The 24,047-nt window shown below is 42.4% G+C and overlaps 2 protein-coding genes across 6 annotated transcripts in view; one reads left to right on the plus strand and one right to left on the minus strand.

The window, feature by feature from the left end:
* HDGFL3 (HDGF like 3) overlaps positions 1-20,006 on the plus strand; it is a 75,568-nt gene extending 55,562 nt beyond the window's left edge. Inside the window, exons 3-6 of the mRNA XM_059179875.1 lie at positions 1,583-1,721; positions 2,059-2,217; positions 6,365-6,511; positions 19,866-20,006. Of these exons, the coding sequence (XP_059035858.1) occupies positions 1,583-1,721; positions 2,059-2,217; positions 6,365-6,511; positions 19,866-19,871 (451 nt within the window). The 3' untranslated portion in view covers positions 19,872-20,006. The remainder of the gene's footprint in view (positions 1-1,582; positions 1,722-2,058; positions 2,218-6,364; positions 6,512-19,865) is intronic.
* TM6SF1 (transmembrane 6 superfamily member 1) overlaps positions 17,081-24,047 on the minus strand; it is a 32,054-nt gene continuing 25,087 nt past the window's right edge. For 2 of the 5 annotated variants that reach the window (XM_059179868.1, XM_059179872.1), the window contains one exon: positions 21,096-22,696. In XM_059179868.1, coding sequence (XP_059035851.1) covers positions 22,505-22,696 — 192 coding nt within the window. In that variant the 3' untranslated portion in view covers positions 21,096-22,504. The other 3 variants (XM_059179871.1, XM_059179870.1, XM_059179869.1) reach the window with 3 other exon arrangements.

The raw sequence follows: 24,047 nt of genomic DNA on the forward strand, positions 1-24,047 counted from the left end.
CTCTGTGCCCCCAGCTGGTCCCCTCTCGGCCCTCCTCTCACTCTAGCCACGCCGGCCTCTTCATTTCCTCAGCACAGTCGGCATTCCCACCTCGGGGCCTGTCGTACTCACTCTTCCTTAAATGTGCCCCTGTACCCGGAACACTGCCCGGCCTGCTTCCTCACCTCCCGGGCCAGGGAGGCCTTCTGCGATCCGTGTCTCTGAAGCGACCACATGGCACCCCCAGCCTGACCATCCCCCTTCTCTGCATTCTTTATGTTGGCACATGGTACTGTGCTTTCTGCTCCCTGTGTCTGTCCAAACCCTGCTCGCCCTCCTAGCACGTGTGCCCTCTGAGCGCAGAGGTGCTCATCCGCTTGTCCCTGCAGAATCCACGGCACGGCAGCAGGGCCTGACCCTTCATGGGTGTTCAGTCCGTCCGGTCTGTCGGACGGAAGGGTCTCGGAATCTCAGTTTGAAATGTAAGCTTCTTGGGTGTCCCGCCAGGATGTGGGCCTCTCCCGTCTCATTCACCAGCTTGATATGTTGCCAGTGATACTGCAGACTCTGGTCTGAATGCTCAGATCTCTTAGCTGGCCCCAGGATTTGTCCGAACTCATTTTCTTTTTCTGGTTATGATTAAATGAGGATAAAGCTTAAGGGGCACCTGGGTGGCTCAGTGGGTTAAAACCTTTGCTTTTCAGCTTGGGTCATGACCCCAGGATCCTGGGATCGAGCCCCCCATCTGGCTCTTTGCTCAGCAGGGAGCCTGCTTCCTCCATTCTCTGCCTGCCTCTCTGCCTGTCAAATAAGTTAATTTTTTTTAAAAAGGCTTAAATTGCATAACATTCTATGTTTGCTACATCTGACTTTTTTGTTTGTGCCTCATTAATCACTGAAATGATTTTTTAATTTATTGAAATAATAGTGAATAAATATACTAATGTGATTATATAGAGCTAAAGTCACTTTTTAAAACCAGTGTTTGTATTTTTACTGTAAATCTCATAAAACCCTTACCTATGGAAGATTAACATGAATAAGTCTTAGTTTAAGGTGATGACATAAGTGGTCAGCATTAGACATCTTTAAAATTACGTGTGTAACTGAAAGTCTTAAAACAAAAAATAAATTGCTAATTTAAAAGTAAAATCCAAGTTACATGGTCTAGAATTGCTGGTCTATATAGCCGGCCATTTTTTTCTGCCTAGAAGTATATTTATAAACTTTTTAAGATTGTATTTATTAGAGAGCGAGCAAGAGTACGAGCCAGGGGCGGGGGGTGCCACAGAGAGAGAGAGAGAGATTGAGGAGGAAGCAGACTCCCTGCTGAGTGTAAGAGCCCAATATGGGGCTCGATCCCAGGACTCTGAGATCATGACCTGAGCTGAAGTCAGACACTTAACCAACTGAGCCACTCAGGCACCTTATATATTTATATATGTAAATGTAAACTGTTTTATGATATGTACCCAACTCAGAGGGTTTATACTTTTAATTTGTTTACTGAAATATACTGTGACACCTTAGTTGATATTGATATTAAAAATAGCTTGTATTTGAAGGTCAAAGTATCAATGTTATTTCTAATCTATCTCTACAGTGCATTTTTAGGTCCGAAAGACCTTTTTCCATATAAGGAATACAAAGACAAGTTTGGAAAGTCAAACAAGCGGAAAGGATTTAATGAAGGATTGTGGGAAATAGAGAATAACCCAGGAGTGAAGTTTACTGGGTACCAGGTAATGATTTGCTTCATTGTTAGATCTCATTTCTTTGGTTTTTAACTCTCTTTGGGGTCTTTCTTACATGTCCTTTGTACTGGTAGTTACCCTCCGTCTATTTGAAATCAGAATTCTTTTTAGCTCCAGTAACGATTTGGATTAAATATAATTCTGTTACCCAAGAGGGTTCAAGTCAAGTGGTCATGGAAAAATTGAAATTGACAGTCCTTTATTTTGAAAATCTTAAAAGTAAGCTGAACCTTTTCAGGTTAAAATAGAATGATTCTTTTCACAGTCAGTATTCTTTACTATTTTTTTCAAAAATGTAATTAGCCAATATCTTGCTATTTCTTAGGCAATTCAGCAGCAGAGCTCCTCAGAAACTGAGGGAGAAGGCGGGAACACTGCAGATGCGAGCAGTGAGGAGGAAGGCGATCGAGTAGAAGAAGATGGAAAAGGCAAAAGAAAGAATGAAAAAGCAGGCTCAAAACGGAAAAAGTCCTACACTTCAAAGGTGACTGAAAACCTTTTCCATTTATTAATGTTATATGCATGTTCTTTAAGGTTTTAGATGATTCTTAATTCATTCCTTGGGTGCAGGGAAGTATCCTAGCTCTGTGGACCTCTGCTTCCAGAGACAGTAAGATAGCCAAGGGGGATAGGACAGGTAACCTTAGACGTGAGGGCATCTTCAGGGCTGATCTGGCACTGAAAATACCGCTTCTCAGAGAAGGACTGTTAGTAATGTGTGTTTTAGTTAGTAATGTGTGCATCAAGTGTACAAGAGTAGGTGTGCCTCCTATAGGAACCTCCAGATGAACTTGGAAGAATTTAGGAATATAGGAGACCCGGTACCATTCACAACAAGTCTATGCAAAGAGAATGATTTACTCCTAACCTGTCTTTCTGCTTTGAAGACTGTGCATATAATAACTATAAATTATGAGGGGGTCTGAAGGCAGTGAGTGTGAAGAGCATGTAGTTCAGATAGAGTGGCCAGGCTTTTCTGAAGAGGCAAAGTTCATGCCAAGGCCTGAAGAAAGAGCAGAGGAGGAGGGATGGATGGGGCAGAGCAGCTAAAATCTGAGGCAGAAAGTGTCTGATGTGTCCTGAATTGAAGGAGGATGAGCATCGTTGGAACATCGTGACCAAGAGGGAGAGAGGCAGGCAGAGGCTCAGTGATTGAGCCTTTGCAAGAATTTGGATTTTTTCCCAATGTAATGATAGTTTATTGAAGGCTTTAAACAGAGGAGTGACATGATCTTAGGTATACACACTGAAAGTCTAGGTTTTTCATATAGTAATTTAGACACGCAGTTGAACAAACTATGAGATTGTAAAAATTGTTCACCTTTAGAAACTGAAAGCAAGATAAATACATCTTTGAAGACCAGAGATTGGTACAGGTTTCACTATAATTGTTCTTTCACATGACTGACTACTTGGATAAATTATTTCCCTTTAGATTCTGGTATTTAGTGGCTGGCCAGACTTAGGCAGCTCCTTAAAAACCAAGTACCAGGAGCTGATTGGATTATCAGCATTTTATTTTACCATCTATAAAGTGCCCCCAGCTAGCATACAGGTGGAATTGTGTGATCACATATTACTTCCTGCGTACCTAATGAGAAACATGGTATCTGCCTTGAATGGGGATAAAGTTTGCAGATCACAACAAAATAATTAGAATTTTCCTTGTCAGACTGTTATCTTTCATCGCATTTTTTAAAGATGGTTTTGTTTTGTTTGTTTGTTTTTTAGTGTTTTGGATTTCACTTAAATACCCAATTCAGTTGATATTTTTATTTTTATTTTTTTAAAGATTTTATTTATCTATTTGACAGAGAGAGAGATCACAAGTAGGCAGAGAGAGGGGGGAAGCAGGTTCCCCGCTGAGCAGAGAGCCTGACGCGGGGCTCGATCCCAGGACCCCGGGCTCATGACCCGAGCCGAAGGCAGCGGCCCAATCCACTGAGCCACCCAGGCGCCCCCAGTTGATATTTTTAATTTATGATTGCCTGCTGAGCTGTGTGATGTGTTGTACCCTTCTAAATTACGTAAGCTACCTGAGGTATCTGAGGCATTTGTTAGTGTGGATATGCGGCTTTTCGGTGTCATTATTTCCTCATTCGTTGTGAAGACCAGAAGTCATGGGGCTCAGACCTGATGTGGATATATAATTTTAAAGCAGTGAAGGGGTAAAGACATACTTTACTTACTAAGGTTTACCTATTTTAAATTAAGGAATCATCTTTTCTTTTTCTTCCAAAGATCACAAATTCCATGATCACTCAAGAACCATGATTTTTAAATTTGATTTTTTACCATTTTATTTATTGTCGAGATAAATTACGCACAAACACAACAATTTTGGAAGCACATAAATGATTTTTAATTTTTAGTATTGACTGAGAAACTTAGCACAGTGGTTCTCAAAATTGCACACGCATCAGAATTACCTGGAGGGCTTATTAAAAATACACATTACTGGGCGCCTGGGTGGCTCAGTGGGTTAAGCCGCTGCCTTCGGCTCAGGTCATGATCTCGGGGTCCTGGGATCGAGGCCCGCATCGGGCTCTCTGCTCAGCAGGGAGCCTGCTTCCTCCTCTCTCTGCCTGCTTGTGATCTCTCTCTGTCAAATAAATAAATAAAATCTTTAAAAAAAAAAAAATAAATAAAAATAAAAATACACATTACTAAGCCACTGCCTAAATTTCTGTTTGAGTAGGTCTTGGGTATGCGGGTCTGAGAATTAAATTTTCAGTTAAGGCTGATGCTGCTGATCTGGGAACCACATGTAGAGAAGCACTTTCCTGACATAATCTCCTTTCCCCTTGGCTTCCCGAATGTTTCCTTTTTGTTGAGTATGGTTATCTTTTTTTATACCTTCTTCTTAAGGTTGAGTATCTTCCTTTGCCACTGAAAACCAGTGGTTCACAAACTTTTAACTGCATCTCAGTCACCAAGCAGATTTGAAGGAAGTTATGTGTCTGTCTCTTTGGTAGTAAGTAGATGAATGATTCCTATCTGAGCCATGACAGGTGCTGGTCAGAATATTTTACACACACATTATTTACTGTATAAAGTAGGGCAGGTCAGAGAGCCTCACAACATTGGTGATGATGCTAACCCACTAGTCATCTTAATTAAAGAAACAAAGGTGGCAAGAGTTGGACCCCCAACCAATTCAAGACTATAGTGCTGAAACATTTGGAGGGTCCTTCCCCGGAATTACAAGAATTGCCATGATCTGAGTTTGCTGACAGCTTTGCAGCGTTACCAAGTCTAGCTGGGCAGCCAGATTTCTTCGAGTACTGAATGTGACCCTTGAGCAGAACTTCTGTACTGCCCTAATTCTGGTCCGTGTGCCGAATGATAGCACTTACAGATCCACGGTGGGGTTGCTTGTTAGGATCGTTGGTAAGCATTGTGAACTTTAGGGAGTTGTGTGTTACTACCTCGAAGAACTGTAGGCCAGAAACCATTACTTGAGAATTACTACCTAAAGCAGTTACTACGTTTCAGTAACTATACTGTATTTACTAGGGAAACAAAAAGTGGTTTGCTTTCTGTATTGTCAGACTTGATCTTAGCTTTACCTGTAGACACTCCACATTTGGATTATTAAATCTCTGCTTTTCCTTCCTGTGAAAAGTAAAGATGACCTCATTTTAAACTGACATTTGGGCTTAGTTGGTGGTTTCAGTTAAGTAAAATAGAAGCAGTGTAATTACATGCTCCATCATGTAGCTAGAAGATATTTTCTCTTTGGAAGTTGGGTTTAAAATATTGATTGTCTGAGGAAGCTCCAATTTGCTAATTATTTCTGGAAGACTGAAAGTGACATGGCTAAATCAGTTTTGCCTCAGCTCTTATTTGCTGTGTGCTTAAAGATTCTTAAAATTCTGGAGAGGACATGTTAGTGAGATGGTAAAAAAAAAAAAGTAAAAACTTTCTTAAAGGTGCACAGCAGGGCCAGCTTTTGATCATTTTAATGCATTCTGCAAAACAGCTCTGGCTGTAAACTAGAACTGTATTTTCATCTTCCTTAGAGTTCATCTTGATTTCAAAGGCAAGGTGATAAGAGAAAAGGGCTGGTTCCCTCAGGCTCTTCAATAATCATCCGTAATTTAAAAAGATTAAAGTTAGTTTCTATCACATGGTGATATAAATGTTTTCTGCTCTTAACCAGGCAGCTTCAACAGGTGTCCTAACATGAATATTCATCTATTGTCTTAGCTAGTTCAGCTCACTCTCCTGAGACCTGAGTTTCTGCTGTGAAATTCGGGGAAGCCTTCTAGCCCAGGAGCCCCCAAAGGTGGCGCCGGGCTGTCCATCTGGCCGTCATTCATCCTTTGGCAGTGCCCCAGGGACATGAATCTTTCTTTTCTGCTTTTACCATTGCACTGCTGGAAAGAACGAACAGGTCATCGAGTGCACCTGTACCTCCTTTTCCAGCTGGTTACACTGAGGCCCGGTGAGGTGACACAGTGTGTCCCAGGTCACCTGGCCCAGCCTCGGCACACCGCACTGTGGTGCTGGTATGTCTTGTAGCGAGTTCCCTGATTGGATGTAAGTCAGCCACTTCTGTGTTTCTTACCTACACTTGTGCATTGGAGTTGTGCTTTTGACTATAATTTTTAACTTGTCCAAACGTTTAGAAATCCTCTAAACAGTCCCGGAAATCTCCAGGAGATGAAGATGACAAGGACTGCAAAGAAGAGGAAAACAAAAGCAGCTCTGAGGGCGGAGACGCCGGCAATGACACAAGGAACACGACTTCAGACTTGCAGAAAACCAGTGAAGGGGTAAGGGCGGCGCGTGGTCTCGCGCTTCTTCTCACCTAGAAGACCGGCTGCTTCGGAGCCGCCGCCGGCAAGCCCTGTCCCCATAAATGAGTAGACGCAGGGGGCCGGCAGCCTCTGGGGGTCCCACACTGCTCTTGGGTACATAATGATTCAGAGCACAAGAGGGCGGAGGTCTACGCCTGCCTTACAGGTTGGACCCTAGGAACAGGTCTATTCTTTTTTAAACTAACTGCCACAACTTGATAGTCTTTTAAAAAGGAAGGTGGGAAATATTGAAATCATGAAATGCCACCTTAAAATTGTATAATTGTATTTCTTTTATTATAAGACAGCACATGCACAATAGGGAATTTCATATTACACCTTCTTTCCTAGGAGTTTGTACTCTAATGTCCCCAGTGGGCCTTTAAATGTTTAAGTATTCCAATAACACGTGAAGACTGGTACTTGAAGTATGGAAGGGGAAGACTTGTCCACTTTAAATTTTGTTAACTCTGTCTTAAGGTGGCGTACAATAGCGTATGACTTTGAGGTACACAACAGTGAGCCCACACTGACCGACGGTACTAAATGCTCACTGTGATAGTCTGGCTCCCATCTGTCATCATAGCCAGTTATGCCAACATTACCGTCTCCGTTCCCCATGCTGGCCTTGCACACCTGTGACTGACTTGTTGTGTGATGGAAGTCGGTACCTCTCTGTCGCCTTCACCTGGTTCACCATCTCACCCACTCCGCTCGCTGGTGGTAACCACAGTCTGTCTCCTGTATCTGCGACTTGGAGTTTTGTTTTGTAGATTCCATGGACGAGTGAAATCAGATGGTATTTGTCTCTTTGTCTGACTTGTTTCGCATAACATGGCACCCTCTAGGTCTGTCCACGTTGTCACAGATGGCGAGCTCCCATTCCTTTTACAGCTCAGTAACTGTCCATTGTACACGGACACTATCTCTTTATCCATTTCCCTGTCGCTGGACGCGTGGGCTGCTTCCGTACCATGGCTGCTGTAGATAGTGCCGCGGCGGACAGAGCGGTGCATGGATCTCTTGACATGGGTGTTTTCATTTTCTTCAGATAAATGCTCACGAGTGGAATTGCCAGTATTTCTCACCTTTTAAGGGCCCTCCCTGCTATTTTCCACAGTGGCCGCACCAGTTTGTAAGCACTCCCTCCAGCAGTGCGCCACGGTTTCCGTTTTTCCACATCCTTGCCAGCTCGTTACCTCTTACTTTTGGATTCCAGCCGTTCTGACAGGTCCGAAGTGATAGCTCACTGTGGTCTTGATGCGTGTTTCCCCGGATGAGAGGTGGTGGGCATTTTTTCATGTGTCTGTTGGCCATGTGGATGTCTTCGATCTTAACTTCTGTTAACCCCTATCAACTTTAAAGGGTTAGCGAAGGCACATTTTGCCCCTGGTCATTTTCTGTTAGTCTTTTCTCTGTGAAGACAAATGGGACAGTGGTAAATCATGTTGAAACAGTACTCCGCAGAATACATTGTTATTGTTGTTCTGTGAGGTTCTGGTTTCAGCTGAGTGCTGGGCGTTCTTGTCAGTACAGTTGACCTCTCAACAGCTCCCTCGTGCCGTTTTCCAGAGTCACTCCCCAGTTGTGATTCTCATTGTTCGCTCATCCCTCTTAGCCACTCAGCTTTACTCTGTCCTCTGTATCGTTCTTCCCTTGACCTCTTCCCAGTAACGAGTCCTCTGTCGTTACCTTTGCGAGTAGTGCTCCTGGGACCAGTCCTGTTAACAGTCCCCAAAGGCCGGAGTACCTGACTCGTTTGATTTTCTCTTTATCGCGCCCGCCGTCTTCACCGCAGCTGGCTTCAGTGCGCATGCAGCAGAAGCCTCACAGCTCGTCTCCCTTTATGAACTCCCTTCTGTCTGCACGTCTGTGCCAGAGGAAGCGGCGGTCTCCACCCGTATTGCTCAGAGTGTGGTCGGTGGGCAGGTAGCATCCGTGTCACCTGCAGGCCTGTTAGAGATGCAGAATCCCAGGCCCGACCCCAGGCTCTGCGAACCATTTTAACTAAGCCCCAGGTCACTCACATGCACTTGGAAGTCTGAGATGCATTATTCTGCGCCTGTCTGTTCCCAGGGCCCAGAGGTGCGTCTCCTCCTCCTTTCTCCAAGGCCGCACCCGGTCATGGTCACCTGTCACCCTGGACCTTTATCTTCTTTTCTCTCTGCCTAGAAACAGTGTTAGGCATCCCTTCCCCCACATATCCTACTCTCTCCGCTCTTCTCTTCATCTCTAAACTTCCAGATTGAGTTTCTTGCCTCCAGTGTCCGGTCCCTCACCTGCTCCTGCCTTCCCCCGGGCGCTCGTGTTGCTTCATCCCCATGGACAGAAATCGCTCTTGTAAAGGTCCATGGCGGCCCTCTTTTTGCCAGATGCAGGGTCAGGGTCGTCGTTAGTTTTGATTTTATCTGTGCAGCATTTAAAGGCACTAGCCACCTTCCCTCCTGACTTTGCCTCCAGGTCACCGGCCTCTCCTGCTCCTGCGTCAGTTCCTTCCCAGAGCGCCTTCCTTCCGTCTCTCTTGGTGTCCTGCTGTTCGGAAAGCTTCCCCTGTGTTCATCTGCTCCCCGCTCCTGGTTTCAATCATTATGTACTACCGGTGACTTCCCACCCTGTATCTCCTGCATTGTAGACCCATTTTCCTAATGGTTCATGAAACCATTTCAACTCCGATGTCTTGAAAGCACTTCAGAAAATCCTTGCTGTTAGAAGCAGCAGCAGCAGACTCAGAGTAGTGATGGCTGCCATCTTACTCTGTGCCACAGACTGCCAGTGCATCGTCTCACTTGATTCTGCACAAATCCCAGGATGTATCATCTCCATTTGCACCTGGGGAAACTCAGGCTGGAGAGACTGGCCCAGGGTCACATAGCTGGTGAGAGCCTGACTGTAAAGAAGGACACTGAGATCCGTTCATTTATTCTTTCAGTTTTTGTTTAAGTTGAAGCACAGCTGACACATGTTACAGTAGTTTCTGGTGTACAGCATGGTGATTTGACAGGACTGTGCTTGCGCTGTGCTCACCACGAATGTAACCACCACCTGTCAACACACAGCACCAGTACAGTACCATCCATTGTATTCTCTCTGCTGTACCTTGTCCCATACTCATTCATTCCAGAACTAGAAGCCTGGACAAAATGGGCCCATTTTGCCCATTCCCTGGCCCTCCTCCTTGTGGCAGCCATCTGTTTGTTCTCTGTATTTATGGGTCTTCTTCTGTTTAGATCCCACAGAGAAGTGAAATCGTACGCTATTTGTCTTTTTTGTCTCACTTAATTCATTTAGCATAATCCTCACTAGGTCCACACGTGTTGTCACAAATGGCAAGATGACCTTCCTTTTATGGCTCAGTCGTCTTCCATTGATACCGCAGCTTTAGCTGTTCATCTATGGATGGACACTTAGTTTGTTCCCACAACTTGGCTTTTATAAATAATGCTGCAGTATACATAAGAGTGCATAGATCTTTTTTTATTGTTTTTTTAAGATTTATTTATGTATTTATTTTAGAGCGAGAGTAGGGGGCTGGGGAGTGCGGAAGGAGAGAGCAAGAGAGAATCCTCAACAGACTCTCCCTGCTGCACGCGGAGCCTGGTGTGGGGGTTGATCCCAGGACACTGAGGTCATGACCTGAGCAGAAATCAAGAGTTGGCCAATTAACTGACTGAGCCACCCAGGCACCCCCATATATTTTAGTGGAATTACTGGATCATGTGGTAGTTCTACTGTTAGTTTTTTGAGTAAGCTCTGACTGTTTTCCACAAGGGCTACACCAGTTTACATTCCCACCAGCAGTGCACGAGGGCTCCTTTTTCTCCACATTTTCGCCAACACCTGTTGTTTCCTGTCTTTTTTTTTTTTTTTTTTTTTTTTGATAGATAGAGATCACAAGTAGACAGAGAGGAGGAAGCAGGCTCCCTGCTGAGCAGAGAGTTCAATGTGGGGCTTGATCCCAGGACCCTGGGATCAGGACCTGAGCCAAAGGCAGAAGCTTTAACCCACTGAGTCACCCAGGCACCCCTCTTGTCTTTTTGATATCACCATTCTGACCAGTCTGAGGCTATCTCCTTGTGGTTTTGATTTGCATTTCCCTGATGACTAGTGATGCTGAATATTTTTTCATGTGTCTGTTGACCATCTGGATGTCTTTGGGAAAATGTCTACTGAGGTCCTCTGCCCATTTTTTAATAGGAGTATTTGGTTTTTCTGGTTTTGAGTTGTATGAGTTCTCTCTATATATATAGGATGTTGAGTTGTATGAGATATATATATATATATATATACCTCTAATCAGATACATCATTTGCAGGTATCTTCTCCCGATCCATAGGTTCCCTGTTACTTTGTTGATGGTTTCCTTTGCTGTACAAAAGCTTTTTATTTTGGTGAAGTGTCAGTGGTTTATTTTGCTTTTGTTTCCTTTTTCTAAGGAGACACATCTAGAAAAATGTTAAGCCTCATGTTCAAGATGACTGTCTAGGCTTTCTTTTAGGGGTTTCATGGTTTCAGGTCTCAAATCTAGGTCTTTAATCCATTTTGAGTTTATTTATGTGTATAGTGTAAGAATATGCTCCACTTTCACTCTTTTGCATGGAGCTGTGCAGTTCTCCCAGCACCATTTATTGAGACTGTCTTTTCCCCCATTGTACATTCTTGCCTCCTTTGTCAGAGATCAATTGACCATGTAAGTATGGGTTGATTTTTGGTCTTTCTTTTCTGTTCCACTGATACATATATATCTCTGTGCCAGCACCATACTCTTTGATTAATGTAGCTTTGTAGTGTATCCTGAAGTCTGAGATCGTGATACCTCCAGCTTTGTTCTTCTTTCTCAAGATGGCCTTGGGTATTTGGGATCTTCTGTGGTTCAGTACAGATTTTAGTAGTTATTTGGGCCAATTCTGTGAAAAATGTTCTGGTAATGTGATAGGGAATGCATTGCATCTGTGGATTGCCCTGGGTAGTATGGACATTTGAGAATATTTGTTCTTCCAGTCAATGAGGTGGAATATCTTTCTGTTGATGTCGTCTTCAATTTCTTTCATCAGTGATTTATTGTTTTCAGAGTACAGGTCTGTCAGGAACTTGGTTAAGTTTCTTCCTAGGTATTTTTTCTTTCTGGTGCAACTATACATGGGATTACTTTCTAAATTTCTCTTCTGTTACTTTGTTATTAGTATGTAGAAACAACAGATTTATGTATATTAATTTTGTCTTATAATTTTTACTGAATTCATTTATTCTGATAGTTTTTTGGTGGAGTCTTTAGGATTTTCTATCTGCTTTATCACATCATCTGCCGATTGTGACAGATTTACTTTTTCCTTACCGGTTTGGATGCCTTTTTGTTTTCTTGTTCAATTGCTGTGGCTAGGACATCGGTACTACGTGAATTAAAATGGCAAGAATGGACATCCTTGTCTTATTCCCGATCTTAAAGGAACAGCTCTTAATTAGCTGTGGGTTTTTCCTATATGGCCTTTATTTATTTATTTAATTTAAGATTTTATTTATTTGTTAGAGAGACAGAGAGAGAGCGTGCAAGCACAGGCAGACAAAGTGACGGGCTAGAGGCAGAGGGAGAAGCAGGCTCCCTGCCGAGCAAGGAGCCTGATTGTGGGACTCAGTCCCAGGATGCCAGGATCATGACCTGAGCCGAAGGCAGCTGCTTAACCAACTGAGCCACCCAGGCGTCCCCTATATGACCTTTATTATGTTGATTATGTTCCCTCTAGATCCACTCTGTGCAAAGTCAGATCCTTTTATTTTTAGCTCATTTTTAATAATACATTTGTCATATACAAAAGAATATATATGTACTATAAATTTAATATGGTATTCTCATGAATACCAGTAACCCTGCCACTCAACCTAAAACAGAACAGTAACTTACATCTAATTCCATACTCTTCCTACCCAGGGATAATCACTAGTGTTGTATTATTTCCCTTCATTTTCAGAATTTTTGCTCCTATCTAATGTATCAGTATATCCTTAAATAATACATTGTTTAGTTTTGCTCATTTTTGAGCTGTTTAAACAACAGTGACGTTCACTTACTCGTGTGCTTCCAGGAGCCCCTCACACAATTGTGTGCGGAGTAGCTTGTTAACTCTTCGATGCTGTGTGACACTCAGCCTTACGAATACACCACACTTGATTCAGTCTCCTTTTGACGGTCATGTTGGTTGTTCCCGGGTTTTCACAATTCTGAACTGCACTGCTGTGAACACCCTCCTGTTCGCCTCCGCGTGCACAGAAGCTAGAGGGTCTTTACTGCACACGAGAGCTGGCTGTGCCAGGTCAGGAGCTCACGGTTGCTAACTTTAGAAGAGAGAGCCCAAGGACGTCCCTAAGTATCTGGGCCAGTTCACACTCCGGCCGTCCGCGTACAGCTTTCCTGTAACTGACGTGTCATTGTCAGACTTTAAAATTTTGCTTATAATCATGAGTGTACATTATAGTCTTAGTTTGCAATTCTTTGATGAATAATGAGGCTGAGCTTCTTTTCACTTGTTTATCTACCATCCAGGTTCCTTCTGGCATCTCCTTGATTTTGTATTTCTGCCCGTTCTATTGGACTATTTTTGGTGACTGATATGTAGGACTCCTTTACGGATTCTGGATTCTGACTAGTGTGGTTGGTCATGTGCATTTGTACATATCTTCTCCACACTTGTAGCTTGTCTGATTTTTTTTTTTATGATACCTTTTAGTGAACTGACTTTCTCTCCAGTAATCAAATGTCTCAGACTTTTCCTGTTATGGTTAGCATTCTTCTGTCTTATTTAAGAAACCTGTCCCTTTCCCAAGATTGGAAAGATACTCCCCTATATTTCCTTTTAAATTTGTAAGTTTTGTTTTTAACATTTTAGTGTTTAATCCATCAGGAATTGATTTGGGTTTATAAGATGAGGTAGGACTATTGCCTTTTTTCCCCACAGAATAACCATGGGAACCAGAATCATTTTTTAAATTGTCCCTCCTTCCCTCTCTGACCTGCAGTGTCATCTCTCACAGCCATGGGTCGCTCTCTGGGTTCTCTGTTATGTTTTTTCGGTCAGGATCATACTTTTCTTAGTTATAGTAGCTGTACAATGAATCCTGATGCCTAGTACGGCTAGTAGACTAATCTTAAACTTCTTTTCAAATACTTAATAATCGTGGTCCGAGAGAGAGTCAAGAGGGGCTTTTTTTTTTCGATGGGAGAATTTACAGCCCATGTGCTGGTAAGAATGATTCACATGAGGAATGAATGAGCACAAAATGGTAATGTAGGAAGGAGTTGCCAAAGCAGTACTCTTCAGAAGACAAGGAGGCGTAAGATCTAGAACACATCTGGAGGGCTCCCCTGGCTCCCCCGCTGAGGTGGGAGGGAAGGCAGGTAAGTGGGTACTTAGTTAGGGTGAGAGCTTGTAAAATTTCTTATCCGATTGCTTCTGTTTTCTCAGGAAGTAAGGTCAGCATTTGAGAGTTGATACCGGGAAGCAGTGTTGGAAATTTTGAGAGAGAGAGGAAATGGGACAAAGTAGTCCCCTAGAAGATGAGAAGAGTGGATAGACTTGGGGAATGAAGTGAGGGCTTACTTGAGGTTAGTGGCCGTGACTTAAAGTGAGAACAGTCGTCAGGATGGGTGTGCGATCCTCTCCAGGCATTCCAGTGTTCAACTGTGCAACCACAGAAAGGCAGAGAATCGAGTGCAACTAGGATGGAGGGGGATGGAGGCAGAAATGGATTTTGTGCAAGGAAGGGAGCAGTTACAGTGATGGATCATTGAACCAAAATATGTTTGGAAGGAGAAAAAAAGGCATGAGGAAGGGAGTGGGTCAACAGATTTTCAGTATCAGAGAATTATTGAAGGTAGAGTCCTAGCTAAAGAGAGGAAGCCGGGGACAAGTGGTGGTGGACGAGGGCGGTGTTCCATCAGGTTGGGGAAGAACTGCGGGGGTGGTCGCCCTGCAGGTGGGGCTGGTACTTGAGTGGGACGTTTCACTGGGTGAGTGCCGTTCGTGGCACAGGTCCCTTGACGCCTGCCTGTAAAATACCAGACAGCCCCCAAGTTCTTAGGACAACCAAAACTGCCTTCATAATCCCCCCCCCCCCCAAAACAGTGGCTTAAAACCATGTTTGCAAATACAGCTGTCCCCCCTTTATCTGCAGGAACTCTATTGCCAGAGCCCCTGTGGATGCCTGAAACCATGGATAGTATGAACCCCATATATACTGTATTTTTACCTACACGTATGTGCCTATCATAAAGCTTAATGTGTAAGTTAGGCACAGTAAGACGGTAACAACAGTAGCTAATAAAATAGAACTACTGTAACAATATCCTGTAATAGAAGTTAAGTGAGAGTGACCTCTCTCAAAATATCTCCGTGCGGTACTCCCCCTTCTCGCTGTGGTTGATGAAGGGAAATGACAGAACGCCTGTGAGATGACAAGTGAGGGGGTGACGCAGCCCCTGTAACGGAGGCTACTGGCGACCTACTGCTGGAAGGAAAGTCCAAGGGAAGACCGTCTGCTTCCCGACCACAGCTGACCAAAGAAAGTGAAAGTGCAGATCTGTGGGGTCTCCTGTACTTCTGGGGCGTGAGCAACACTTGCCCCAGTGAGGGTCTGAGCGAGGCTGGAGGAGGAGAGAGAATCAAGGCACTGAGAGGTCGGAGTTTCGGAAATACAGTTCTACACCGAGAGCGTTCCCAGTGGTGAGGATCGCGAATGACAGTGGGAGGAAGGAGTGGTCCCGGTGGCGTGGAGGGGACGGTAGGCAGGAGGGGCGGCAGTTCAGATCTGGGAGGACTGGGTGGTCGGAGGAGAGCACAGCGGAGAGGAGGAACGGCTTAGGAACCGCGGTGATGGTCAGGAAAGACACCTTCCCCGCCTCTGGGCCGTGGTACGAGAGCTGCCGCGGGAGGCCTGTGGGAGAAGCAGCAGCCGTCCTCAGGGAGAACTAGGTTTCTGTTGGAACACATGAGGGGGCAGAGTGGCTGAGAAATGCAAGTTGGGAATATGGGAGACTTGCTTGTGGCTGACTGTGATTTCCAAGGGGCCTGGCGGAAGAGATCAAGGAATGTGGGTGGGGGCAGGAGAGTTTAAGAGATGAAGTCGCAGCCTAACGTGGACACAGCTGACTGGGCGTGAGCATGTAGGAAGTGACATGCCCAGGAGCCCGTCGTTTAACTACAGTAAGCATAGGCCATAAGGAAAGGTTTGAGGGTCTCGAGGCAGATGGTATTGCGGTTATAAGTACTGGTGAGGGAAGGAGAGAAGAGATTCTTAGGAGGAAGCCACAGACTTTTGGGGACCCCTTTACTTCCAGAGGCTCTGACAGCATCCTCGCTGCTCATAGTTCGAAGCATGAAGCAGACAAGGGCAGGCTCCAGAACACATGGGGCGCCCTTCTTGATCCACGGGGCTGTGACATAGTTACTAATCTTTGTGACAGGAAGACTGTGCACCGACTGGCTTGGGCCTGCTGTGGCAATGATGCCATGTAACAAATTACCTCAAGATGTAGTGGCTTAGAACAGCATTTATTATCTGGTATTCTCCATGGATCGGGAATCCGGACAGGCATAACTTGTTAAGCCTTCCATCTCTGGGTCTCCAAAGCTGCGAAGAAGGTGTTAGAGGCTCAAATCATTTTGAGGCCTAGCTGGGGCGTTGGTCCTCTTCCCGGCTCACTCAGTAGATGTTGGCAGGGTTCAGTTCCTCCCTAACTTTGGCCAGAGGTCCCCTAGGTTCCTTGACACGTGAGCTCCCCTAAGGCAGCTCCGTCATGCCAGAGAGCTTCATCCTCGAGAGAGAGTGTTAGCAAGATAGAAGCCAGTCCTCTGTAATCTCGCAACCTCATCGCAGACACTACATTCCCATCACTTTTTCCTCATCCTGTTCATTAGAAGTAACTCACGAGGTCCGGCCCACACTCAGGGGGAGAGGGCGTTACACAAGGGCATGCTGGAGACCCTGTCCGAAAGTCACCCATCCCTGAACCAACCACTGATGATTGAGACTGGGACCAGTCAGTTTCTCCCCACTCCTAGAGCAGGAGTCAGGTCCCCAAACCACAAGGCCACCATAATAGCAGGGAAGAGCAGAGGATAAAATAAATATTGGGGGACAGCTGTTGCGTTTGCTGTAACCACTAAGCAGTGTCCATGCATTTATCCTTCCGGCCCTGACCTTTTCTTTCTGCTGTAAGGGGCTATATCCTTAGTCTCCCCAGTGCCCTCAAGATCAAGTCCAGACTCCTTACTTAGGCAGATGTTGGCCTTTGTACTCAGATCCCAGGTTATCTGTGCAGCCTTTCTTCTAACCCTGTACTCGGTATCTGCTCAGCCAGTGATTCTTCAAACTTTTTGGTCTCAGCGCCCTTTTAATTCACTTATAAGTTATTGAGGGCCCCAAAGAGCTTCTGTTACACCTGTGAGCATTTATTTAATTAGGAATAAAAACTTATTTTAAGGTATTTATTAATTTGTAAAATAATACTCAATATAAATAACATTTTTATGAAAAATACATTTTTTAGAAAGTGTTTTGAGAAGAAAGACATTGTTTTACATTTCATTATTTTTTTAAGTTTTTATTTAATTTTTTTAGCAACCTCTGTACCCAGCATGAGGCTTGAGCTCACGACCCTGAGATCAAAGAGTCACACGCTCTACTGAAAGCCAGCCAGGTGCCCCATAATGTTTTGCATTTTAAAATTTCTTTAATGTCTGTCTTAATACGAGACATCAGGGTTCTCATATCTGCTTCTGTTTTCAGTCTCTGGTTGAGTTATATGAAGAGATGTGGCCTCACATAGATATGTAGTTGGAAAGTAGAGATTTAAGTATTTTAATAGTTTCTTCAGATCATTGCGAATGTTCTTTGATATTATACCAGCTCTGTGAAAGAGATATTTTCTGAAAGGTTACTAGCCATGTGCAGTCTGAACTTTTTGTATTCTGTTAATGAAGTCAGTTGGACTGTCTGGGACTTTGAATAGCTCTTACCCATTTGGAAGATACTGGTTCCCTGAATTAGTTGGGTCTTCCAAATCTTTCATTATAAAGTATTTTTAATCATATTTTTAAATACCAGGTATATCTTGTCAGAAAAATCCTTATTGGGAAGTCTTGACTGTAGAGGACTAAGTTTTCCAGAATTCTAAGTTTCACTTAAAAGCTCAAGTTTCGTCGTTGGCAACAAGTACTTCCACTTGTCTTCCTTGAGGGAATAGGCTCATTTCAGTGACTTCTGAAAAAGCGTCCAAAAACTATGAGAAACTGTGAGAAAACTATGGTTATAGTTTACCTGTCATCATTTTGTCAAGTGACAATGGTGCTCCAGGAAAAGACCCTGTGACTTCCACCATCTCATCACTTCCGCTGTGTTCGGGGCTCCTTCAGCTCTGCGCCCACCCACAGCCTCTTCCTGTGCCTCGCGTCCGTGGGCCTCGGGGGCCTGGTTGCGTTAGTCCGCCGCCCTGGCCTGGCGCGGAGCACGGCTGCCGGCAGAGGGAACCACTTCTTGCTGCGGACTTGGAGGAGATGTCCAGGCTAGCACGTGCTCCGAGCACCATGTCCAGGATACGTACCATTGTGAATCAGCAAGACGGTTTTTGATGCGGAGATGCCAATAGAGTCGTGGTGGTATATGACAAGTTAAAAAATGGATTTGTAATTCGCTTTTTATAAGCACCCATTCGACAGTACCTTGTTGAAAGACACTGCACCCCGCTTCCCCCCCCCCCCCAAATTCCATGTCCTTGCAGTTGTGGTCACAGGTATCGCCTTTTCTTTGAGCATTAATTGTATTCCAAGGTGGCTCTGGGACCATCTGTCCCAAAAAATGTTCTTCAATACAGTTTGAGTCGTTGGTACTATGAATGTTCCACCGATGTCCACACAGATTTTATTGCCTTTCACACTGGTATTAGTGAAAAGACATTGTTAAATAAATTCCTTTGGTTAATAATTTTTCATTGCTTTAAATGGGTGTCTTCCTCCTTCACCAGAGAGGAAAACCCCCCAAGTCTGTGAGTATAATCATATCTAGTATTTTTGTGTGTTAATAATTAGGAGTCACTAGTCACTGCATTTTGCAGGTTCACAGATTTGAAATAAGATTTTGTTTTTTTTTTTTAGTTGACTTTCTCATTCAGGTAGGAAAAGAGCAGGCTGGCTGTAAGAGAAGTGTATTTCTTTTCTTTTCTTTTTCTTTTAATTTTAAAGATTTTATTTATTTATTTGACAGACAGAGATCACAAGTAGGCAGAGAAGAGGGTGGGGAAGCAGGCTTCCTGCTGAGCAGGGAAATCCCAGGACCCTGAGATCATGACCTGAGCCAAAGGCAGAGGCTTTAACCCACTGAGCCACCCAGGTGCCCCAAGAAAAGTATTTCTGCCATCTTGAGGTTTAGTAGCTTTTCCTGTTTGAAGGTCCTGGAATTATTTATGTATGGCATAATGCACACTATAGATCTGGACTGTATATGTGAGAACATACCCACGAGCGAGTATGCATGAGCTCACACGCAAGTTCATTCACTTAGCAAAGGAAAGAATGGAAACGGGCTGTTTTAGGAGAAAATACGGGGGCCCGAAATCCCTCTTTCCTTTGTCCCTTGAGAGCATGCGGGGTAGGGGGAGTAAGGTATTTGGGTTAATGATGAAGAAAATAAAAACAGCGTCCCTATGAAGAAACGTAACCTGGTAGGATTTATGGTAGGACCCAGACTGAAACAATTCTTTTCTGAAATGGAAATATTTTGTCACACAGATGCCATCTAAATTTTAAAAGAAATCAAGACTTCCTTTCTTATCGTACATCTTGATTTTGTTAAATCTTAAATCTTGTATTTCTTCGAGCCATATGTCCCAAGTAATTAAGTTATAAATATTATACAGAGTAATTTGCATACATTCCAAATGCTTTTTAAATTTGAAGCAGCTTACCTTTCTTTCTGACACCACAGTCCTCACAAAGATGGATTATCTCAATTTCTCCAGTGACTTTATCCCAGCAATACATTGTCCTGAGCTGTACGAGTGCAAACTACTGCACTCTGTCCCTGCCAGACAGTAGACAGAGTTTATTGTTTTGTTTCCTTTTTTTTGAATGGCACACTACAGATGCCCTAGCACCTCTTTTAGCTTGCTGAGCTGACCGGTATCAAGCACAGCCTCACCAGGCTGTTCTTGCTGAGTATTGGTAATGCTGCAGTACAGATTAAAATCTCAGAAAATCCCACTTATTATACTTTATAGGTATGGAGCTTTTATTGTTAATGTCCCAAATCATCTAAAGTCTTGTTTTCTTTCTTTTTTTTTTTACAGACCTAACTACCATAATGAATGCTGCATATTAAGAAAAACCATAAGAAGGTTATACATTTGGTTGTCTAATAATCTTGGATTTGATATGAACCAACACATATTCCTTGTTGTCATTGACAGAACCCCAGTTTGTATGTACATTATTCACATTCCTCTCTGTTGTGTTTGGGGGAAAAAAAGACATTTTAGCCTTTTTTAAGGTTATTGATTTAATTTCATGTTATTTGGTTGCATGAAGTTGCCCTTAACCACTAAGGATTATCAAGATTTTTGCACAGACTTATACATGTCTAGGATCCTTTTATCAAGGCAGTTACGTTCATCATTCTCCTGCCTTTACTCCACTGTCACCAGACACTCCATTAAATATAAATTAGCACTTTTTAAAAATGACCACTCAACATAATGCTTACGGGATTTCCTCTCTGTGACAGAACCCAGGAACCAGTTCCTAAACACATAATGTTGGCATATTGAAGATGAAATTAAATTGTCCTTCAGTTTTGAGGCCATGTGTAAAGTTTAATCACATTGTAAAATATCTATTCCGCATTAGAAATAGCTAGTCGACAGCTTATACTTCTCAAAACTCATATTGTTACGTACAAAAACTCAGTTTTTATATGTGAAGTTAGTGAGTCTTTTGTGTTACTCCAAAATAAAGGCAATGATTTATTTTTTCCCCAATGCCAATACAATTTGAGCTAATCACTCAAGGTGGATAATTTACATTTTAAAGCTGGAATCAGCAGTAGCCCTATGGGAAACCAGACCAAGCATTGACTTTTAAATGAACCATTGTTTTCTTTTGGAACTAGAATTAGAATAGTTGATATTCATCCACAAACCATTATTATGTGTACATTATTGTTGCTATTGTGATAATAGAGAATTTTATTTATTTTTATGCCAGCTTATATTGTGAGAACACATTTAGTCAGTTTGGGTTTTATCAATCCTGTTATGCTTGTCCTTGGAACATCTTTCGCGTATTCGAGGTTTGTAGTTGAAAAGTTTACTGTAAAAAAAAAAAATCAAAAACAAAAAAATGTATTGTTTTTACAGAATAAATTTATTGGAATGTGTACTGGGAGTAAGATTTGAGGTTGTAAACAACGAAGTTAGTGTAATTTGGCTTCATCTATGTAATGTGAGGTATTAATGTAATTCATATATTAAAGCAAAAATTGTTAACAGCAAGTTGACAGTAGAATCAAGTGCAGGTGAGGGTTTTCTTTTTCTTTTTCTTTTCTTTTTTTTTTTTTTTTTTTTTTGCACACTGTCTGGGTGTTACGTTTTTTGTAAACATGGAGGAGGGAGAGGAATGGCTACATGATTGCTCACACATCTCAGACAATATTTACCAGCTCAGTGGACCCTAAATTCGCACACTTGACATTATCCATGCATTGCCTTGGACTCCCATTTCTCTTTTGTTTTCTCACTGTGGTGAAGAGCTAATAAATAACATGAAGAGAAAACGTGAGCTGTTCTGCAAGCCCGAGGCCACCGAGGACAGCGATGGTGCTGGTGCTGGTGCTGGTGGCAGCGCGCCCGAGTGGATGGAAAGCACCAGTCTGCTTACCACCCTAGGGCGCACGGATTTTTAGTTTGCTTCTCTCGCTTAACAAATACCAGTTTTTTTCTCTATACTCATAATTCCAAATATGAAAGGTTCATTAGAAGATAAAAGGGATGCCAATCCAGTTCTTTCTCCCTTAGAAGTATTTTTTAGTTTTGAGTGCTGTAATTTAATTTTAAATTAACGAAATTTAATTAATTCATCAGAAATCCCCTTCATTGCTCACACTAAAACATAAGGAGAATGTAGATGACATTTTGAATTGGAACATGTAACTGACAGATTTTTAAAATAAAAACCCTAGAGACTACGAAACTGTTTCTGAAAAAAAAAAAAATACAAAATGTTTCCAGTTTAATAAGATTTGTTTTCATAAAAGGCCAAAAAAATTTATTAAAAATATACACAGAAATACAATAGAAATATTTCCAGTCACCGATAAAACCAGTATTCATTAAGAGTAATGATAAAGTTATTGATCTCTCCTTAGCTATTTAGGCTCACAAAAAAATTTTACTAAAAGCAATCTTTAAAACAGCAGTGAATATAATAGACTTTCCTTGGGAAAACATTTTCAAATAACATTTTAAAATACTGTGATGATTTGCTTTTTATATTGAGGTTAATAATGACGCATATATGTCTTATATGCAAAAAGTATCTCTCCAGTATGTATTTGTTGTTTTGAATTTTTTAATATGCATAGGCCATATTCACTTTTGAATAGTTTCATTTTCATTCTCACTATTGTAGGAGCTAAATTGTAATTGTTTACAGTTATATTTAATATGTGCAAACAATATGGAAATAGATGGTCAAGTTTATTCACAGATAATTTTGAATATATTTCTTTAAGCAAACCGTTTCTCAACTTCACTTTTCCTTCAAAGAAAGAAAATTTTACCCACACAAAACCATATGAGAGCTCACATACAGTGCAGAACAAGACTTTACGTAGAAGTCTTCCTGAATGAGAAGGGAGTGAAATGGGACAAAATTATCAGTCCCAGGATAACAAAGTCAGTAATCTAGAGAGGAAGAACATGAAACAATATTTTTATTCAACTTTTTCATCTGCCTTTGTTTTTATAAAGAACTCTGGTTTGTAGATACAACGATAGGCCAAGAGCTGAGGAAGAACTCCATATGCTATGTTTAGTGCTAGAAAAAGGGTTTTCGCTTCTTCGGGGACTCTGTAGACATAAGCAGTTCTAGCATGAAGAGAAGCACCGATGTGAGAAAACTGAGCCTGTTGCATTTAAAAAAAAGGGAGGGGGAGGTAAGCATGGATTCTGTGTTCAGTTGGATTCACAATGTGTTCTGGGTGATTCATTCAGACCCTGCTTCCTGTGCCCTCAAAACCAGTACTCAAGCAATCGATAGTCTTCAGGATTTCATTGAATTTAGGGCCAGTCTTAACATAACTGTCCAAATAAAGTAAACCTTCCTTAGCGAGGCTTTATCATGCCGGCTGTTTAGTCACCCACCAGTGTCCCTTACCAAACATCAGTGGCTCAGTTTAAAAGAAAAATTGAGCAAAATCTCGGTATTTTTGTTTTTGTTTTTTTCTGATTTGCATTCTGGAGATCTATTAGGCCATCACTTGTGGCTTACTAAATGTGTTCCAATGAAGATGAAGAAAGTACAGAGTTTACAAAGTGGAAATATTTTTAATGCAGCTATTTAAAGAGAAGCACTGAGGACCTCGGCGTCATAAATCAGTCTTTGACCTGTTCCCTGCAACAAGAGCTCAGAGCCCTTTGTTCTATATTTTTTGTTTGTTTCTTCAAGCATTGGGTTTTTTATGCAACTTTAAAAAATACTAGTATGTAGGGTTGTCACCAACTTGGATGGGGGTAGGACTGTGGTTGCTCTTTATAAAATGGTAAATGTACCTGCCGGCAACCTTTTCAAGTTGAAGTCTAGTTTATTTAGAAGTAGAGCCAGTCCCAGTCAGCATCATCTGAGCTAGAGCTTCCGGTTGGTACGTACATACTTGTTATAACGTGCATTCAGGATGTATCTTTTTTGATACTTTTCGTAAGCACAGGGGAAAACTTTATCAGAAAAGGCTTCCAGTGAGGATTTCTCAGGGTTTTCATATTGTTACAAAATGCAACCCTGGAGTCTGCGTGTTCGTATCTCACTGAAATCTAAACTGTATGTGAATAAAGGATTGGAAATTAAATATATCCAAGTGATGGATTATTAGTTCATCAGGATCAAAGTGAAGAGAGAAGATACTATAATCCAAAGAAGTCACAGAAGAATAATAAGAATGAAAAACTAAATAATTTGCTTCAAATTCGTATGAGTTACCTTATACTTCCTTCCATATGAGATCAGTCTGTTCTGCTAAGTGGTTCACAGATAAAAGTGTTCCTTAGCATCTGACTTTATCATGGGAAGAAAAGGACACGCTTTCATCGGCGGCATGTGTATGGATTTCTATCAGTGACGGGTACTTTAACAGGCTACATTTTTACAAATTACTGGTACATTCTAGGGACCTCACAGTACAGTTTTGCTACTCTCTGGAGATAAGAGATTAGTGTGGTGTGTTACCAAGGACCAACACAGAAACTGTCCACCCCTGTGTT

The sequence above is a fragment of the Mustela lutreola genome, chromosome 7 (assembly GCF_030435805.1).
Source record: "Mustela lutreola isolate mMusLut2 chromosome 7, mMusLut2.pri, whole genome shotgun sequence".
In the NCBI taxonomy this organism is placed as follows: Eukaryota; Metazoa; Chordata; class Mammalia; order Carnivora; family Mustelidae; genus Mustela; species Mustela lutreola.